This window comes from Lynx rufus, unplaced genomic scaffold (genome assembly GCF_022079265.1).
Source record: "Lynx rufus isolate CCGP_SWC_20201006 ecotype Redwood Valley unplaced genomic scaffold, mLynRuf1.p SCAF_12, whole genome shotgun sequence".
In the NCBI taxonomy this organism is placed as follows: Eukaryota; Metazoa; Chordata; class Mammalia; order Carnivora; family Felidae; genus Lynx; species Lynx rufus.
Genome location: NW_025814826.1, coordinates 46,507,550 through 46,526,216, shown reverse-complemented (window position 1 = coordinate 46,526,216; position 18,667 = coordinate 46,507,550). Strand labels below are relative to the sequence as shown.

General features: G+C 37.1%; 1 protein-coding gene across 2 annotated transcripts in view; it reads left to right on the top strand.

Moving 5' to 3' along the window:
- The first annotated feature begins 522 nt into the window (after window positions 1-522).
- RAD21 (RAD21 cohesin complex component) overlaps window positions 523-18,667 on the top strand; it is a 30,004-nt gene continuing 11,859 nt past the window's right edge. The window contains exons 1-7 of one of the 2 annotated variants that reach the window (XM_047074127.1): window positions 523-699; window positions 7,158-7,284; window positions 8,423-8,597; window positions 13,418-13,547; window positions 14,700-14,799; window positions 17,201-17,307; window positions 17,986-18,192. In XM_047074127.1, the coding sequence (XP_046930083.1) occupies window positions 8,454-8,597; window positions 13,418-13,547; window positions 14,700-14,799; window positions 17,201-17,307; window positions 17,986-18,192 (688 nt within the window). In that variant the 5' untranslated portion in view covers window positions 523-699; window positions 7,158-7,284; window positions 8,423-8,453. The remainder of the gene's footprint in view (window positions 700-7,157; window positions 7,285-8,422; window positions 8,598-13,417; window positions 13,548-14,699; window positions 14,800-17,200; window positions 17,308-17,985; window positions 18,193-18,667) is intronic. The other variant, XM_047074126.1, reaches the window with a different exon arrangement.

Below are 18,667 nucleotides of genomic sequence, written 5' to 3'. Positions count from 1 at the left end.
CACAGGCATGTCTAAAAATTTAAAAATCCCTCCCTAGCTATACTGAAAGCTTCATGGAGGCAGGTTCTATCTCTGTTGTACCCCAACTATCTATAAATCTAGGTTGACTGAACCCTTAGATTTTATGGAGCTTGTTTAAGGGTTTTATGTTACTTTCGTCGCTACAGAGCCATTAAAATGAGTTTTTGTGTCGTGGCAAACAACGATAGCTCTTCCCTCTAAAACAAGTGCAAGAATAAAGGTAAAAGCCAGGGATTCACTTCACTGGCAAGCACTGCGCGTGCGCTATCTGCCAGGTTCTCAACCCTTGAAGACACTGGCCAGAAAATCACCTTAGCGCCTGCTTAGTTCGGGGCTGCACAACCAGAGGGCGGGGTCCAAAGAGGAGGAAATGGTCACTGCGCCTGCGTCCGCTCCTTCTGGGTCCTAGGCTGGCTGCGCAGGCGCATATGTACCATTTTGACCGTAAACATCCTGCCGATTTGAACCGAGGATTTGGGCGGCAGGAAGAGCCGCGGCGTAACGGCAGCCATCTTGTTTGTTTGAGTGAATCGGAAAGGAGGCGGTGGCTGTGGCGGCGGCGGGAGCTGCTCCGAAGCTACACCTCACAGGGGCTCCCCCCCCTTTCCCCGCCCCCTCCCCCGACCCTTTTCCCCTCCCCAGGCCACCCAGCCCGCCCAGCTCCCGGCGGAGTACAAGGTAAGATACTCGGCCGGCCCCTCTTATCCTCCGGCTCCCTCCCCCTACCCCTTCCCTGCCGTCCTGCCGTCTAGGAGCCGGGCTCGGGGAGGGGGGGGTGGGGGGGGAGCGAGGGAGGAAAGCACTCGCCGTATCCCGGGACGGTGGCCGTGCTGCCACCCTCCGAGCCCTGGAACGGCAGCGCCGCCTGCCCAGGCCGCTTTCCCCGGGCCCGCCCTCGGCCAGGACCCGCGCAACCTGGGCCCGCATTATCGCTTGTCTGGTAACAACTGGTTCTGGTCCGTTCCAAGACCGAAAAAGCCGTTACTCCTCCAGTCCCTCGGGAGCCACATCTCCCCGAGGAGGCAGAGGAAACCTTGGGTCCTGGAGGGAAAGGAGGAGGTTTGAACGAGCCCGCTCTGGGACTGGGCCGCCTACTCGGGCAAAAATGGCTGTCTAGGAAGACGCGGGACGCGGGGCGGGCGGCGGCGGCGGCGGGTCGGCGCCCGCGGTGGCAGCTCGGTGGGGCAGCAACCGTCTGCCGAGCTCGGGTGCGGGGGGTCGGAGACGTGCGGGCACTGCCCTCGCGGGCGCTGTGGACCCGTAGCACGGCGACGGGCCCCTCGCCAGGGATTGCTGCTGCTCCCCCTCCCCTTTTTTTAAGGAAATATTTTACGTTGGGAATATTACACACTGGACAGACCAATAGAAAACGAGACCAAGGGAAGTTGCTTCTGATTCTTAGGAAATTAGCATAATTGGTCCCCCCCACCTTACTTTTCTAATGATTAGGGATATTGAGTGTTTTGGTAATTGATATAGAGACGCTTTGGGAAGGTGGTTTCTGACAAATGCTTGGTGTCTTTCTCCTTTATGAGAAAGTCTTCGCGATTGATCTGCTGTGATAGAGTGGGGTGACACTATCTACTTGTGGTGCCAGACCTAGCGGCATTCTTTCAAATTTGAAAGGAAACGCTGGAGGGTTTGTCTGCCCACCCTATGATTGTAACGCTGTCTTAAGGGTGCAAAACCGCGCTAGTGTTTTAATGATTTCTGGTAAAGGCTTATGTCTCAGCTTTCTTTGCAAGCGAAGTTTAATATTTGCTCTCGTAATGCTGTTTAGAATCATCACTGAAATCCAGAAAAAAAATCTTTTTAAAAATGAATGCAAATGCCAATGAGCTGTGTGAATCGGCAGAATTTTAGAGACGGGCTGGAGAAGCTTTCCTAAGTTGTAGAATCTTTAAATTTATTTTTGTTTTTAATGTTGGAGGCAATTTACAATTATTTTTAGAAAGACACTGATGAGGACATATACCGTAACCAGTGATTAAATTATTTAACAGTTCGTAAATTGTTGAGGTGACAGCAGTGCATAACTAATGGACATAGTGCTTTTCATAAACAAGTCAGAATTACATTGGTAAAGAGTAACCTTAATAACTTTTTTGTTTATAAAGACGACACATTAGTACACTCTACACTTGTTTTTCGCTTAGAGTGGTAGGTTTAAAGTATTCTTAAAATTATTTCTTTCCTGATGAATTTCTATTTATTGGAAGGCAAATATTCTGAAAAAATTTTATCTTTCATAGTTTGGTGCAGAAGGGAAATTTCTAATGTTTAAGAAATAAAGGTTTTGTGTATTTTGTTTAAATGTTGTGATGTCAGATTGTTAGGCATGATCATGCTTTTTATTTTCTGCTGTGAGATTTTTTTCAAATTTACTGTTTATTTACATCCCGGTAGGATTGTGCTAGTTTGCTGTTCTGTTTCATTCTCATAATCCTTTTTGGTTAACATCCTTATTTTATAGATGTGAAAGCTAAGACTCAGTTAAATAACTTTTAACCATTACAGAACAACTCAGGAGGGAGCTGAATTTGAATCTAGGACCTTTTGATTGTAAAATTGTTGTTCAAAGAATGTTAGTAGCAGAAGGGTGGGGAGCTCTAGTGTGCAGGGTTGGAAATAACTTCTGTTCCTGAGACAGCCCCCAAACCTCCAGAGATCATCACATTCTTATCTGAGTTTTAGGTATAGATGTTTTCCAAGGTTAGTAAATCACTGAATTTCAACCTTCCAGGTTTTTATAGTTTGTGAAAATGAACAACACAGACTAAGCTGCTTGTTAGTTAATGGCAAAGCAGGATTGTGTCTTGACTTACAATATAATAGTTTTTACTTTGGGTGATATTTGTGTGTGTTCCAAGTTAAAGTCGAACAGTACAAAAAGATAGGTGTCACTTTCCCAGCAGACCCGCTTTCCAAAGGTAACCAGTGTCATCAGTTTCATTTGTACACCACAGATAATTTATGTAAGTGCATTAAATATATCTTACAGAGAGAGCCTTCCTTTAAAGAGTACATATATGTATATCATTGTTTAAGTCTGCATGGAATTCTGTTATATGGCTGTATTAATTTGTTAAAAGTCACTAATTAGCAGCCAGGTAAATTATTTCTAATGTTTTGCTGTTAAAAGACATGCTGGCAAGGCAACACAGTGTTGCGTTAGAGGTGTGAGCTCTGAAATTCAAGTTTCACTTGCATTAAATGCTAATGACCTTTGGCATTGTCCATTTTCTCTGTTTCCTCATCTGTAAAATGGGCTGGTGCTTACCTCATATGACTGTCGTTAAAAGGATGGACACATCAGTTTTTTAACATTTTTTGTTGTTATTATATATCTCAAGGTATGCCATTGGCATTATTACTGGAAGTGCAGTTTCTATTTCGAGTGTTTGAGATTTTCATAAGATGTTGGCAAATTGCCCTTAAAAGAGGTTATCCCAATTTATACAACTGTTGTCCTGCCCTGCTTTCTAACAGATGAGTGAAATATCGTAATGACTAATATCATGGTAGAAACATTGCTTCTACATTGTAGAAACAAGGCTGTAATTTGCCTTTTTTTGTAAGATCATAAATTGTCATTTTTTCCATTTCTAAATGTGTTCAAAAATACTGATTTGTCATTTCACTTTAGACTTAAATTACTTTTTAGGCTATATTGAAAAAAGTTTGCTGCTTTAGAAAAAAATGAGAAATCCTGAAATTGTGTAAGCTATCCTCTCAGACCAAATACAGGCTTTATGCTAAGATCTTTTACAAAGGATTAACAGACTTAGAATTTTCAACATTTACAGAGATTAATCAACTTTTTTTTAATTAAAGTATGGTAATACTAAGAAAAAAGATTGTTCAAAAGATTGTACTTTATTTAGATATAAGCCAGTTGTTGATCTACCACTGTGCTTCAGACGTCCTGTAGTTATTAGGGTGATTTCCTCTTGCTAATTGTTTCCCAGAATAACTTTCGCACCACTTTGCTTTAGTTACCCCATCCCATGCCAAGAAAGCATCTATTTAGGAATCTTTGCCTCCACATAACTGGGATATTTTAGGCATGGTACTCTGACTAGCAGCTTAAGTCCTGGCCATGAGTTACTGACACCTGTTGAAAAGTGCCAGTAGTTTTAATTTCTAAAATTTCCAGAATTTTTTACATATGTCAATTATGAGATCACTTGGTGTATCTCATTTCCTTATTCATTAAGCATGTATTTAGTAGTTGTTATGCAGCAGGCGGTATTCTAAAATCTAAATATTAAGGAGATATTTGTTTGGAATACAGCTATCTTCTATAGTGAAAATTGGGACTTCTTGTGTATGACAGCAACTGTATTTCTAAGAACACATTGCCATATTGGATTTCTACAAAATCCTGTAGACTTTATTTATAGCGCTGTAGAGGCAGCTTAATTTTCAGGCTAACAAACATTAAGGCTTAAAGTAAAAGCATTGCTTTGCAACATAGGCTCTCTTTGATTATGGGAAGCATATTTGGAAATATAAAATACTGCTGAGCAGGATATAAGATACACTTGAGGAGTTAGTGTTTAATTCTGTCGTAGAGTGTTTAATCTGAATTCTTCCTACTTTTCACATTCCTTAGTCACATTTAAGAGAGTTCACAACATTGGGCAGTTGATGAAGCCTGTTTTTGTTTTTTGTTTTTTGTTTTCTTTTGAAACAGTTTTCCTAGTGTGAATTAATAATGATCCTCTGGACACATCTGGTTCAACGATTGAAAATTTCAGGACCCTTTGCCATTAAGTAATAGAAAAATGGAAAGGAGGCAAACCTGACTGAATTACTCTTGCACAACCACCCTCCACCCTTTCAGACTTTTTTGACAGGCATGAAATGTCTTGCCTATAATATGTTTAACTAATATATATTTCCTGTACAACACTGGAAAGAATGGATACAGTTGTTAATTCAAAATACAATAAGCAAAATTCTCATTATAAAATTTACAGATTCTCATTTTAAAATTTACAGTCTCTGCAAAAACTTGGAAGTTTAGAGTTAACTTACTCTGGATATTTTTTTTAAGCTAATTCTAAATTTTACATTCCCACTGGCAGTGTATAAGAAGTGAAGCTTCTCTGTATCCTCACCCGCCTTTGACGTTGCCATTATTTTTTATTTTACGTTTTAATAATGTGCAGTAATATCTCGTGGGTCTAAATTTGCATTTTCTTAATGACTGGTGATGTTGAACATCTTTTCTTGTTCTTATTTACCTTTGGTATATCCTTTTCTGTGAAATTTCTCTTCATTTCTTTTGCCCATTTTCCAATTAGATTTTTTAAAGTTTATTTTGAGAGAGAGTGCTTGAATGCACGTGTGCAAGTGGGGGAGGGGCAAAGAGAGGGGGAGAGAATCTCAAGCAGGCTCCAGGGTGTCAGTGCAGAGCCTATGCAGGGCTCCAACTCAGGAAACTCTGAGATCATGACCTGAGCCGAAACCAAGAGTCAGACACTTAACTGACTGAGCCACCCGGGCACCTCTCTAATTAGATTTTTTTACTTGTGTTTTTAGAATTCTTTATTCTGGATCTAGGTTCCTGTCAGATATGTCATTTTCAATTTTTTCCCCATTTTGTATCTTTGCATTCTCAGTGAACTCTTTTATATAACAAAATTTCTTAATTTGATAAAGGCCAATTTATTGCCTTTTTTTCCTTTATGGGACATGTTTTTGGTGTCCTGTCTAAAAATTCTTCCCAAGGTTTAGGTACTAAAGGTTTTCCCCTCCGGTTTTTTCTAAAAATTTTATAGTTTTACATTTAAGCCTGTGATTTATTTTAAATTACTTTTTTTTTTTTTTTAAGCTTACTTATTTTGAGAGGGACAGCAGGGGCAGAGAGAGAGTCTAGAGAATCCCAAGCAGGCTCTGCATAGCCAGCTTGCAGTCACGTGCAGAGCCCAATGCGGGGGTCAGACCCATGAAACCATGAGATCATGACCTGAGCCAAAATCGAGCATTGGACCTCAGCCAACTGAGCCACCCAGGCACCCCTGAATTACTGTTTATATAATCCATGAGGTTTGGATCAAGATTCATATTTTGTGGATGATATCCAATCACCATTTGCTGAAAAGACTGTCCTTTCCCCTTTGTCAAGCTTCTTCATCTTTGTGAAAAATCAGTTGGAGTTATTTATGTGGATTTATTTCTGGGTTTCTGTCCTGTTTCATTGATATGTGTGTGTGTGTGTGTGTTTTCTGCCACACAATGTTGACTATTGTAGCTGTTAGGTAAATCTCGAAATTGGTTAGACAAATTCATCCCACTGTATTCTTTTTTAAAAAAGTAGTTTTAGCTATTCTCGTTCCTTTGCCTTTCCAAAGAAATGTTACAAAAATCTTGTCAATGGCTATAAAAAAAACTCAAAAGGATTTCTATAGGCATGATGTTAAAGTTTCTTTTGAAACTAAACATACAGGGGCACCTGGGTGGCTCAGTTCAGCATCCCACTCTTGATTTCAGCTCAGGTCATTGATCTCATAGTTCCGGGGATCAAGCCCCACATTGGGCTCTGTGCTGACATCCTGGAGCCTGCTTGGGATTCTCTCTCTCCTTCTCTCTCTGCCCATGTCCCGCTTGCATGCACATGCATGTGCTCTCTCAAAATAAACATGAAAAAAATAAATAAACATACACTTGTCGTGCTACCCAGCAATCATACTTCAGGACTTTTGCCCCAGAGAAATGAAAACTCTGTTCACCAAAAGTCTATATACACAGGTGTTTATAGCAGCTTTATTTGAAACAGCCTCAAACTGGAAACAACCAAATGTCCTTCGATAGGTGATTGACAAAGCAAATAGTGGTGTACCTCTCTATCCCATGGAATGCTACTCAGTGATCAAAAGGAACATACTGTTGATAGCTTGCAACAACTTGGGTGGATCTCAAAAAGAGTGTTAGACTGCTGAATCCAAAAAACATACTATATGATTCTACTTATATGACCTTCTCAAAATGACCAAGTTAGAGATGAAGAAGAGTGGTGGTTGCTGGGACTTAGGAATGGTAGAGAGGAAGGAATGGGGGTGACAATTAAAAAGGATAGAGAGGAAGAGCTTTGTGTTGATGAACTAGTTTTGTATCTTATTCACTTGCAGTGGTGGTTACACAAATCTGCACATGTGATAAAATGGCATAGAACTATACATACACTTGCACCAATGTCAGTGTCCTGGTTTTGATACTGTATGTGAGATGTCACCATTGGGGGAAACTGGTTAAAGGGTAAGTGGGACCTCTCTACTATTTCTGGGACTCCTGTGAACCTATAATTATTTCAAGAGAAAAAATGTTATAAAAATGTTTATGTACTTTTCATGTGCTATGGGTGTGCTTGAGTTTATTTCTGTAAAAACATGACTTGTATATCTTATTGTAGTTGTAGACATTTTAAAAAAAAGAAAGTCATCTGGTGAAATAGATTTTTTTAATCTTCTATGTAAGGGTAAATAAATAAAGGAAATATCAACACAGGAAATGAAGGAAACATACATAGTTAATGTACTCTATAAACTGGATTTTTTAGGGTGCCTTTTTTTTTCCTTCTATATCAACACATAGCTTGCTAAAAGAAAAATGTGCACTTGTATTTCCACTAAGACTATTTCAGTCATAAGATAAATGTTACGCTGTATCATTGTCCTGATACAATGTCCTGTTAGTGTTTAAATTATAATTGGACAAGTGCTTTTCAAGTTCTTGAGTTGGAAAAACTATATATATAATGCTTTTTTAAGCCTCAGTTTTTCTAAACTACTCACCTGTAAAGGTGGACCAACCCACCTACTTTTATCTGGTACAATATGAAATACTTGTTAGCACAGTACTTGTCATGAGGTAGCAATTATCCTATAAAGCATCTAGCTGAGAATCCATTGTTAATGGGGTTCTAAAAATGGAAATTTACACACTGTTTAATATCTGTTCCTGAGTATTCTTAGATATACTTTTCTTGCAATAAAGAATTTTTTTGTTGTTGTTGTTTTTTTTGGCCAGAGGCAGACTCTTTTCCACAGTCAGTGATCAGGGTAGGAATGGAATGAACACTTGATGGAACTTCAAAATGGAAAAGAGTTTTCTGGTGACAATTTTTACTTTAAAAAAAAATGGCCCTTTTATTTTGGGTATGAAAATGATTTGACTCTTTTGTCCCTTTTCTCTTCAGCTGCTATTTTGGGGTCTTTTTCTTGCCCTCTCAAAACTAACACAGTAGATTGTTTTCATAAATGCATACTGTACTTTCTTCCACCTTTCATGATTCCATATTAAAAAGAATAGGAAACTTTTATTTTCATATTTCTTCTATGTCTTGATAAATGTTTGTTTTCATATGGTAGTTATATTAACTTTTTTTCCCTTTCAGATTTCCTCCTGTTTCATAATCAGCCGGAACAATGTTCTACGCACATTTTGTCCTCAGTAAGAGAGGGCCTCTGGCCAAAATTTGGCTAGCGGCCCATTGGGATAAGAAGCTAACCAAAGCCCATGTGTTTGAGTGTAATTTAGAGAGCAGTGTGGAGAGTATCATCTCACCAAAGGTATGTTTGTTGTTGATATTTTTATTCACTTTGTCAATTGTTTATTGATATGTGAAACAATTCTGTAAAACAGCTTTTTAGGTTTACGTCTTCTTTGGAGGCAAAGAAAACTTTCTAGATTACCCAGAGTTCCAGTTTGGTATGCTATTCCCTTTAAAAATTCTGTAAGTGCACAGATCTTTTCATTTGCCTGTTTTCATGGTAGATCAGCGTGAGATCAGGCACTAGCCAAATATATTTCTAGATGTTTTTGTACTTAAACATGTGTATAGGTGTTTCTAATTTGGGAATTTATAAAATATTCAAAATAAGGACCCTTTAATTAGAAACTGTTGTAGGGATCAGATCTAATTATCGTAGCCATCTAGTAAATAGTATCCATAACTCTTGTACCTCCTCAGCTCCACAGGCCTACTTGCTGTTTCTTAAAGATATCAAGCTTCTTCCCTGTCTCAGAACTTTTATACTTGCTGTGCTCTTCTCCTAAATATTTAATTATTGTGTGTCTCCCACTAGCATGGAAGCCTCATGAATGTCCTTACCTTATCTGCCTTGTTTATGGTTCTGTTCCTAGAGGAGCTTTTATTAACATCCTGTGAAACTGTTCTGAGGCAGTGATTTTTACCCTTGGATTTCACAAACAGTGTAACTAGAAATAATCCATGTTTTTTTGTGTTGCCAAGAAAGGACTTTTACAACATACACAGTTACGTGTATTAACATCATTAACACTTTGTTGAGAAACAGATAACGTTGACTTCAAAATGTATAAGGACTAATCTCAAAGGAAAAGTCCTTAAATATGATACAACACACACACACACACACACACGTTACGTCTGTGTTTTAAAGGTCCTTTTGTGGACCTTGTATTAACCCGTATGCGCTCTAGTTGTCCTGTCGAGAAAATAGTCCAGATACAACTGTCTGGACCGCATTGAGAGCTACTCTTAGAATTGGCAGTTTGGATGATGCTGGCTGCCATGATGTGTTAAATAAATAAGGGTAGTTCTTTATTGCTGAAGAAACAAGGGGATCTGAGATGAATAAAGCTGGGATCTAGAAAAGACTTGTTCAGAAAAGTCGTGTGGGAGAGGATATGTTTTAGGAGAGAAAAGTGAAAGTTTATATGTGTAATGAGGGCTAAATTACAGAGTTTCCACTTGTCTATAGAATTTTGGCTGGTTTTAGAGTTAAATTTGGTGGCATTTATTGGTTTTAAGGAAATTTCTATCATATTATTTCTAAGATATAAAGTGAAAAATTATAAAATGAAAAGTTTACTAACAGGGAAATATGTGACCTCTAGTCCTACCACCTAGAGAAAGTTTTAGTATTTTGGTATGCATTTAAAATGTGTGCATATATTTTACACATAAGCATGTATACACAAACTGCATTATATGTTTTATAACAAGACTACATTCAGGAAAAGCTCTGTTCATAACTTTGTCATCATTTTTCATGGTTGCATTGTATAGTGTCATGGTCTCTTATCCACAGAATTTAAATACAAAACATAGAAACAGGTCATTTGTGTATTCATATGTTCACTGTAGAACTAATGTAAATGATTATTGGAAACAGCTCGAATTAGATGATCCTGGGAATGTCTTAATATATGTCGTATGCACTGTATTACCTTAATAATAAAAAATCTCTTAATTCTAAAACACTTTTGGCCCCAAGGATTTAACATAAAAGATTATAGACCTGTAATTCATTGTTTCGATTATACATGATTTATTTTACCAGTGTCTTTTTTAGATAATCTATAATTTTTCCTAATTTTTTGAATTTTAATTCCACTGGTCCTGTACTGTGCAACCATTAAAATTACAAAGATTTTTATGCTTGGTAGGACTACAGGTTTATTTTCCTCTTTTTAAAAAATAACCATTGAATAAACATTGCTTGCAAAATCTTTTGGTCACATCTGTGGGCTTTTTGTTGTTGTTGTTGTTCATTTTTGAGAAAACATGAACCTGGAAGGGGCAGAGAGAGAGAGGGAGACACAGAATCTGAAGCCGGCTCCAGGCTCTGAGGTGTTAGCACAGAGCCAGACAAGGTGCTTGAACTCACAAACCATGAGATCATGACCTGAGCCGAAGTTGGATGCTTAACCGACTGAGCCACCCAGATGCCCCCCTCTTTTTTTTTGACTCAAGATTGTTTACTATGTGAGGTTAGGATACATCAAAACCAGTCTTGCATTTTCATTGATCTTTTGTTCCCATCTGTAAATTTTTCCTTAGTGTTGATGTTTAGGAAGATAAATGATGGGCCAGGTGGTATATTTCTGATATGCATTAATAGTTTGCTCTGTGGGGAGATAGTACCAGTTTGCACTGCTGGTCTAATTGTATGAGAATATGAGCTTTTCTACTTTTTATAGGTGTGCTTACTGAGGGAAGTGAATGGAAAAAGGAGAAGTTGAGCTCTTTTCTTGAAATTGATATGTGTGACTAATCTTTAACACCCATAAGCAAATATTGAGGGTGATTTGGCTTAAAAGGGTAACATTTTTTCATAGTATGTGCAGAGTACTTTGTACGCCTTTAAGGACACTACAAAAGAATACAAGATAATCTGATATGTGAAGGTATGTAGCAGTTGCCACAAAGTAAGGCATACAGTTCAAGAATAATGTAAAAAACTGTGGAGGGTGTGAGAAAGAACACCTTACTTTAAAAACCATTTCTAAGTGGGTTTTTTTCAATGTTTATTTTGAGAGAGCATGTGTGAGTGGGGGAGGGGCGGAGCAAAGGAGAGAGAATTCCGGGCAGGCTCAGCCCTGTCAGCCCAGAGCCTGATGTGGGCCTCTGACTCATGAACCTCAGGAACCAAACTGTGAGATCATGACCCGAGTCAAAATCAGGAGTTGGATGCTCAACCGATTGAGCCACTTAGGCACCCGTCTAAGTGGGTTTTTATGATTGATCTTGTTTTATTTTGATAGAATATATATTTTCACAGGTGTACTAACTCAAAAATGTCTGTTGTTTGCTCTTGTCCAGTTCTTGTGAGGGATTTTAGAACAAGCGTCAGACATACAGCTCAGTTGTAACCGTGTGGCTTCTGCCCACTCACGATACTCCTCTGTTTGAACAGCCACTGGTAGCCTCTGTAGAGCTTTCCCTGGGTACATAACCTGTGTTCCATATTACATCTATACTCATAACATGGGCTAGCTCAGCAGCAAAAAGGGCCATACTTCATATTACCTACTTCTTTGCTAAACTCTGAACCAAACTCATCCAGAAAGAAATCTTTTGCCCAAACACCACCTTTTTAAAAAGTTTCCAATTCTTTACAAGATAATGGCATGCAGTGGGTTTTAATTTTAAATCCTTCCTCCTTTCTTAGGTAAAGGTGCGGTCAATATTAAATTTTCTAAAACCACATCATAAAAGTAGATTCTTTCTTTCCATTAGGAACAGTGTTTTAATTGGGTCTTTTCATATCAAGGATGATAAGTCCTGATTTGATCACAAATTTTTAATTTTAGATATACTAAGAATAGCAGTAACTTTCGTAATTTATGTTGTAAGTCATGTGAAATTGCCATAAAGACAGAGCCTGAGAGTCCTTGTAAATGGAATCCTAGGCTGCTATAGACAGTACATATATAACTGAGAAATACAGTGTTTCATTTTATAAGTAACATAACATTTTATAAGTAACATTTTATAAGTAACATACTAATTATATTTGAAGCAAATGATTAACAGCTTTCTTTGCTACCTTAGAATTTGAGATCTATGGTATGATTTGGAAAATAATCTGGGAAAGTTTGAGTTCATGTTGTCTTGTTCTCAAAAACTTTTCCATATTCTAGCTAGAGGAATTGTGAATCATGCTGTTTAGTTGAGTGTTTACTGCGCTTTCTTTTCCCAACTACTGCATCTCATCCCACACAAGCATTGATTGAGATCTACCTTGAAAGGGGAAAAAAAAAAAAAAACACAGGCTGAAGAGTGTATTTTCTTGTAAACAAAAAAAAAAAAAAGATGGGTTACCATTACCTTTCAACTGTTATTATGCCTTCCAGTCAACCGATAAACTCCGTGAAAAAGGTCTTAAACAGTGAGGAAATTAACAGTCACTTAATTAGAAGTTTAGAGATAGGAAGATTCAGGTTTAGTTGAGTTCATTCAGTGATGTCATTCATCTAAGGACTCACCAGTCTCCTGTTGGCTTCTTGTTCTTGTACTTACAGCCTCATGACTACAAGCAGGTCCAAACCCCACTGCTCACAACACAGGAGGGAAAAAAGAGAGAGGTGTTATTTTTCTTATTGGGAAAATCTCTCTCAGAAGCTGACATACTTTATACTTTTTCTTGTTGGTTAAACTGAGTTATGTGCCCACTCAAAAAGCATTAGCAAAGAGGAAAGAGACAGTTCTTCAAGGCTGAGAACATTCACTCCCCGGACAAAATAGAGTTCAGCTAGCTAGCAAAGAGCAATGGCTCTGGATTGGCAAACAAAAGCGCCACACATTCCTTAATGTGCTTATGATGTCAGTCTGTGGGATGCCTTGGTACCTGCTGCATAGCTACCTTTGTGTCTGTGTTCACTCATGAATTACTGCTAGTCTAGTCCTGGTCAATACAGATACTCGAAATTTACAGGTAAAGGCACAAGTAAAATAATTATAGGTGATTTATAAGGTAACTTCAAATAAATGATTGAAAGTATGAAGAGAGAAAGTGAAACCTGCCCATCAATTGCACAGAATACAAGCTTTGAAGTATGATTACCTTTAAAACCAAAAAAATTAACTTTGTAAATTAGATTAATATTAATGTTTTATTCCTAGGTGAAGATGGCGCTCCGAACATCAGGACATCTCTTACTGGGAGTAGTTCGAATCTATCACAGAAAAGCCAAATATCTCCTTGCAGACTGTAATGAAGCATTCATTAAGATAAAGATGGCTTTTCGGCCAGGTATTGTTGACTTTTTTTTTTTTTTAACCTTGGATTTTCTCATGCAGTATGAAAAATTGCAAAACCTATATTCTAGTTCCACTTGTTTTGTTCTAATATTAATACAGGGGAACCTTTCAAAAACAAGGCTAGGCTTGGAGAGGCAGTGGTTCAAGGGAAGAAACCCACTTCAGTCGTACATATGGAATTATGGCAGTCACCCCTTTCTAAATGCCTTTTCATTATCTTAGATAGAACTGAGTCAGAGTTGAAATGTTGAAAGCTGATTGTTACATGAATTTTTTAAATGTAACTTAAGAAAATCTGAAGATTTAAAATTTTTTTCCCAAATTTTAGCATATTCTTAAAATTCACTTTTAACTTGAGACTTTTATTAAACATTCTTTATAGTGTTTTGTTGTTTTAGGTAGTGATTGGCTCTAAAACTGGATTCTAGCAACCAAATTTCCATCTGCATAGATAATAATTATGATATCTGAATTCATATGTCATTTTATAATTTTTAAAACAATGATGGAATTTTATTCTAATTAAAATAAGAGATGCCTTATATGGTAGTTTTTACCGAAGTTATGTTTTACTACTTCAATTTATTTTAACATATGAACAGTGATTTTTGAGATCTAAGATTTTATTTAAAAGCAAATTGTTTAGGTAGAGGCTATGGTACTTGAATGATTTCTAACATGTAGATAATTGCATTTTGCTTAAGTAACCATGCTTTTTTATTTTTTCTTATTTAAAGCAATGCGTTTTTAGCATACACTGAAGAATATAAGGAAAACCAAAATAATGTAATCCCGCTTACCCTAAAATAACCAACTCCTCTTGATATTTAGGGTGTTCCTTTCCAGTCATTCCCCTTCTTCATAAATGACATGTTTATGAATAAAACTGTTATTTATTTGTCATGTCCTTTTCAAGACTTAACCACCTTAATGCATTATTAGTGCTTTGACTTTTTTTGGAAAGTAAGTAATTTGGCGTATGAGTATAGAAAAACAAAAGTACTTGAGCTTTGGTGTGGTACTTTGCATACATTATCAATCTTCCAGGACTATAACCTTAGGAGATCATACTGACTTTACCTTCTCTCATTCCTAGATAACCTGTGATATAACCAGGCCTTCAAGCTTACCATTTCCTTTCCAGGTGTTGTTGACCTACCTGAAGAAAATCGAGAAGCTGCTTACAATGCTATTACCTTACCTGAAGAATTTCATGACTTTGATCAGCCACTGCCTGACTTAGAGTATGTCTCTCCCTCTTTTAATTGTTGACTTGGTCTACAAATAACATTATTGGTTTCCAAATGTATAGTTTTCCATGGAATGTTTTTTTTTTTTTAACATTTATTTTCAAGAGACAGACACACACAGTGCAAGGGGGGAGGTGCAGAGAAAGGGGGTTACAGAATCGGAAGCAGGCTCCAGGCTCTGAGCTGTCCGTGCAGAGCCCAACGCGGGGCTTGAACCCACCAACACTGAGATCATGACCTGAGCTGAAGTTGGACGCTCAACTGACTGAGCCACCCAAGCGCCCCTTCCTTGGAATGTTTTGACACCAAATTAACATGAGTCTCAAATGTATAAGCTTTCAATTAGGATAAAGTATAAATATGAAACATATAACCTAGAATTGTTTCTTCTGTAAGAAAACTGTACAGATGTCAACTTTAACAAAGCTAAGATAGAAGAATTCACATGTGCTTAGGCCAAAGCTTGTGTAAACAGTTTCCCAGGTTTGTGCTTTACATAAGGATATTAGTAAACATGAACTATTGGTTCATGATTTTTCTCTGGAGGTATATATTAAAGTCATCTATAGTTATCCTCTTTGCCAAGCTAACTTAAAGAGCAAGAAAGGGTCATTGTCACAACATCCAGTTGAGAAAGTTGTACAGAGATGACCATTCTAGCATAATATTGTAGTATATTTCTCTTTTCTCGAGTCCTCAAAATCCAGCTGTTACCATGACAGGGAATGTGCCTATAACTTTCCATGTGATTTAGTAGCACAAGTGACAACCAGAAAACTCTTACGCTACGCCCCATTTTTTTTTTTTTTTGACAAATTTTTCTGCTTTGTAAAATGATCTATGACTCCTGATTTATTTTTGTGTGTGTGTGAAATAATGCTAGGTGCTATCTAGCTCCTTTCCTGTTTTCTTTTTCCTCTTAAACTTCCATTTTTAAAAAATTTTTATCATGGAAATTTAACAGCCAAAAATTAGATTAGTATAATGAACCCCATGCACTGTTGTTTAATTTGAATATGTTACCAGTTTTATTTCATATGTATTTCCCCAATTCAACCTCCAACGCACACTGGATTATTTTAAAGAATATAGATCTTCCTTTCTCTGTAAATACTTCAGTATGTGTCTCTTTTGAGGTAAGGAATTTTCTTTTTTTTTTTTTTTTTTAATTTTTTTTTTAACATTTAATTTTGAGAGAGAGAGAGAGCGAGCCCAAATTGGGAAGAGGCAGAGAGGGAGGGAGACACAGAATCTGAAGGAGGCTCCAGGCTCTGAGCTGTCAGCACAGAGCCCGACATGGGGCTTGAACCCACGAACTGTGAGATCATGACCTGAGCCGAAGTCGGACACTTAACTGACTGAGCTACCCCGGCGCCCCAGGAATTTTCTAAATATATCCATAACAACATTCCATCTTAAAAATACAACATTTCTTTAATGTGATATCCAGTCAGCATTCAAATGTCCCCCGTTGACACATAGGCCTTTTTCCCCCCAGTTTAAGTTAGGGTCTGTACACATTCTGTAAGCTGCATTTGGTTGGTATGTTTCAGAAGTCTCTTGTGTTTTTATTGACATTTGCTAAAAAAAAAAAAAAAAAAAAAAAAACGGATGTTTTGTTTTGAAGCATTTACATTCTGAATTTTCCTGGTATTCTACATTGTTTAATGTTACATGTTTTTTATTTAATATTTTTTAAATAATAGAGATTATTTGTTAGAAGAAGAAAGTCTCAGAAAAGCTGGGTAGCTTCAGTGTTCGTAACACCTGTAAGTTTCACAACCCTGATGAAAACTCATGCCTGTCTAAACCATGCACTTCTAAGTTTTTCCTCTGTATACTCTATTACCTTATGTAGTGATTTCAGCATATTCTATTTTGCCTGCCGGTCACTTATGATTTTTAAATAAGCATACAAAATAAATTCCAAATCACTGTTAAAATTCTTAAATTGTAGGGGTGCCTGGGTGGCTCAGTCAGTTAAGCATCCCAACTTTAGCTCAGGTTGGGATCTCACAGTTCACAGATTCGAGCCCCGCATCGGGCTCTGTGCTGACAGCTCAGAGCCTGGAGCCTGCTTCGGATTCTGTGTCTCCCTCTCTCTCTGCCCCTCCCCCACTCATGCTCTGTCTCTCTCCATCTCTCAAAAATGAATAAACGTTAAAAAAAAAAAACTGAAAAAGATTCTTTAATTGTATTTAGTATTCTATATTAAGACTTATAAACCATGATAACTTGTGTGCGTGTTTTTTCCTTATAGAGAGAATTAGGATTTTATATATATATATATATATATATATATATATATATATATATGTATATGTATATGTATATATGTATGTATATGCATTACGGTAAGACTTGAGACTAAAATGTATTTGAAATTCTTTTAAAGTGACATAGATGTGGCCCAGCAGTTCAGCCTGAACCAGAGTAGAGTGGAAGAAATAACCATGAGAGAAGAAGTTGGGAACATCAGTATTCTACAAGAAAATGATTTTGGTAATAGAGAAACAGATCACTAGACACTAGCTAATGTTAGAATTATGTTGTTGCACTACTAGCAATTTGAAAAAGAAAACCCAGACATATGTCACATTCATGATGACAGAAAAAATTTTATCTCCTGTATTTTCATCAAAAAAAGAATTTGCCTTCCTACCAGTATATGAACCGTCATTTCCATTTATGCACCAAACTTGATTTCGTCTACTCCTTCCCCCCATACACAGTGATAGAACCTATGTATGGATCTGTGTGAAAAGTTTGAATATTGAAGTAATACATTTAAACTAACCACTTTGGAACAATTTCATTATGTACCTACTATTCTTTTTGAATAGTGTTTAAAACAAGTTAGCGGAAGTATTTTCTTGATGAAAACACATTGTAACAAAATCTGAGTATTTATGCGACCTAACCTACATACATAGTTAAATTTACCTGATATATTTAAAATGATGTAAATATGGATCCTACTTTTGAATTTGCTAGTCATGCCCCAGAATCAGTTTATGAAATATAAATGCTAAAGGTTTAAAGTTTAAACTAGATGTTTTATACTCAAGTAAGACTTCCATAAGTAGATGTGGCATCACAATTATCATAAATCGTTAGGTGCTTTCTTTTATAACAGTGATGTTTGTAACTTTGTTTACCTTATCACTAAAATTTGTTCAGGCGACTTTGGAATGGATGATCGTGAGATAATGAGAGAAGGCAGCGCTTTTGAGGATGACGACATGTTAGTGAGCACTAGCGCCTCTAACCTCCTGTTAGAGCCTGAACAGAGCACCAGCAATCTGAATGAGAAAATTAACCATTTAGAATATGAAGACCAATATAAGGATGACAATTTTGGAGAAGGAAATGATGGTGGTATATTAGGTAGGTCACAACAAGGTGGTTATTTTAACATTTCCTTGTTCAGTTGTCTTGGTTTAGAGCAATCACTAATTTTATGCCTTAAGCAGCTCTTTGGGTACAGATGTGTGAATTGTGACCATTTGATTTCATTGAAGTTCTCTGAAACTAGCCTAAAAATATGATGTACCTGATTTTCTTAAAGGTGCTTGTCTCAGAGTGTTAAGGTTTACTAGTTCTTAAAACTTCTCTATTTGTGTTTGATATCTATATTAAGTAAATATGTTTTAAATAGAGACATGAACCAGAAAATCTAAATTAAGAATGAGAAATTTTTTTGTATATGGTTTTATACTTTCGTATGCTACCTTGAAGAGAAACAGATGGAAGTTGAAGTTTTTTAATTTGGTTGATTTTCATATAATCGTATTTCCTAGTGATTAGCTATTCTTTTAGCATTTCTTTTTCAAGTTATAACTAAATTACATTCCCTATTTCA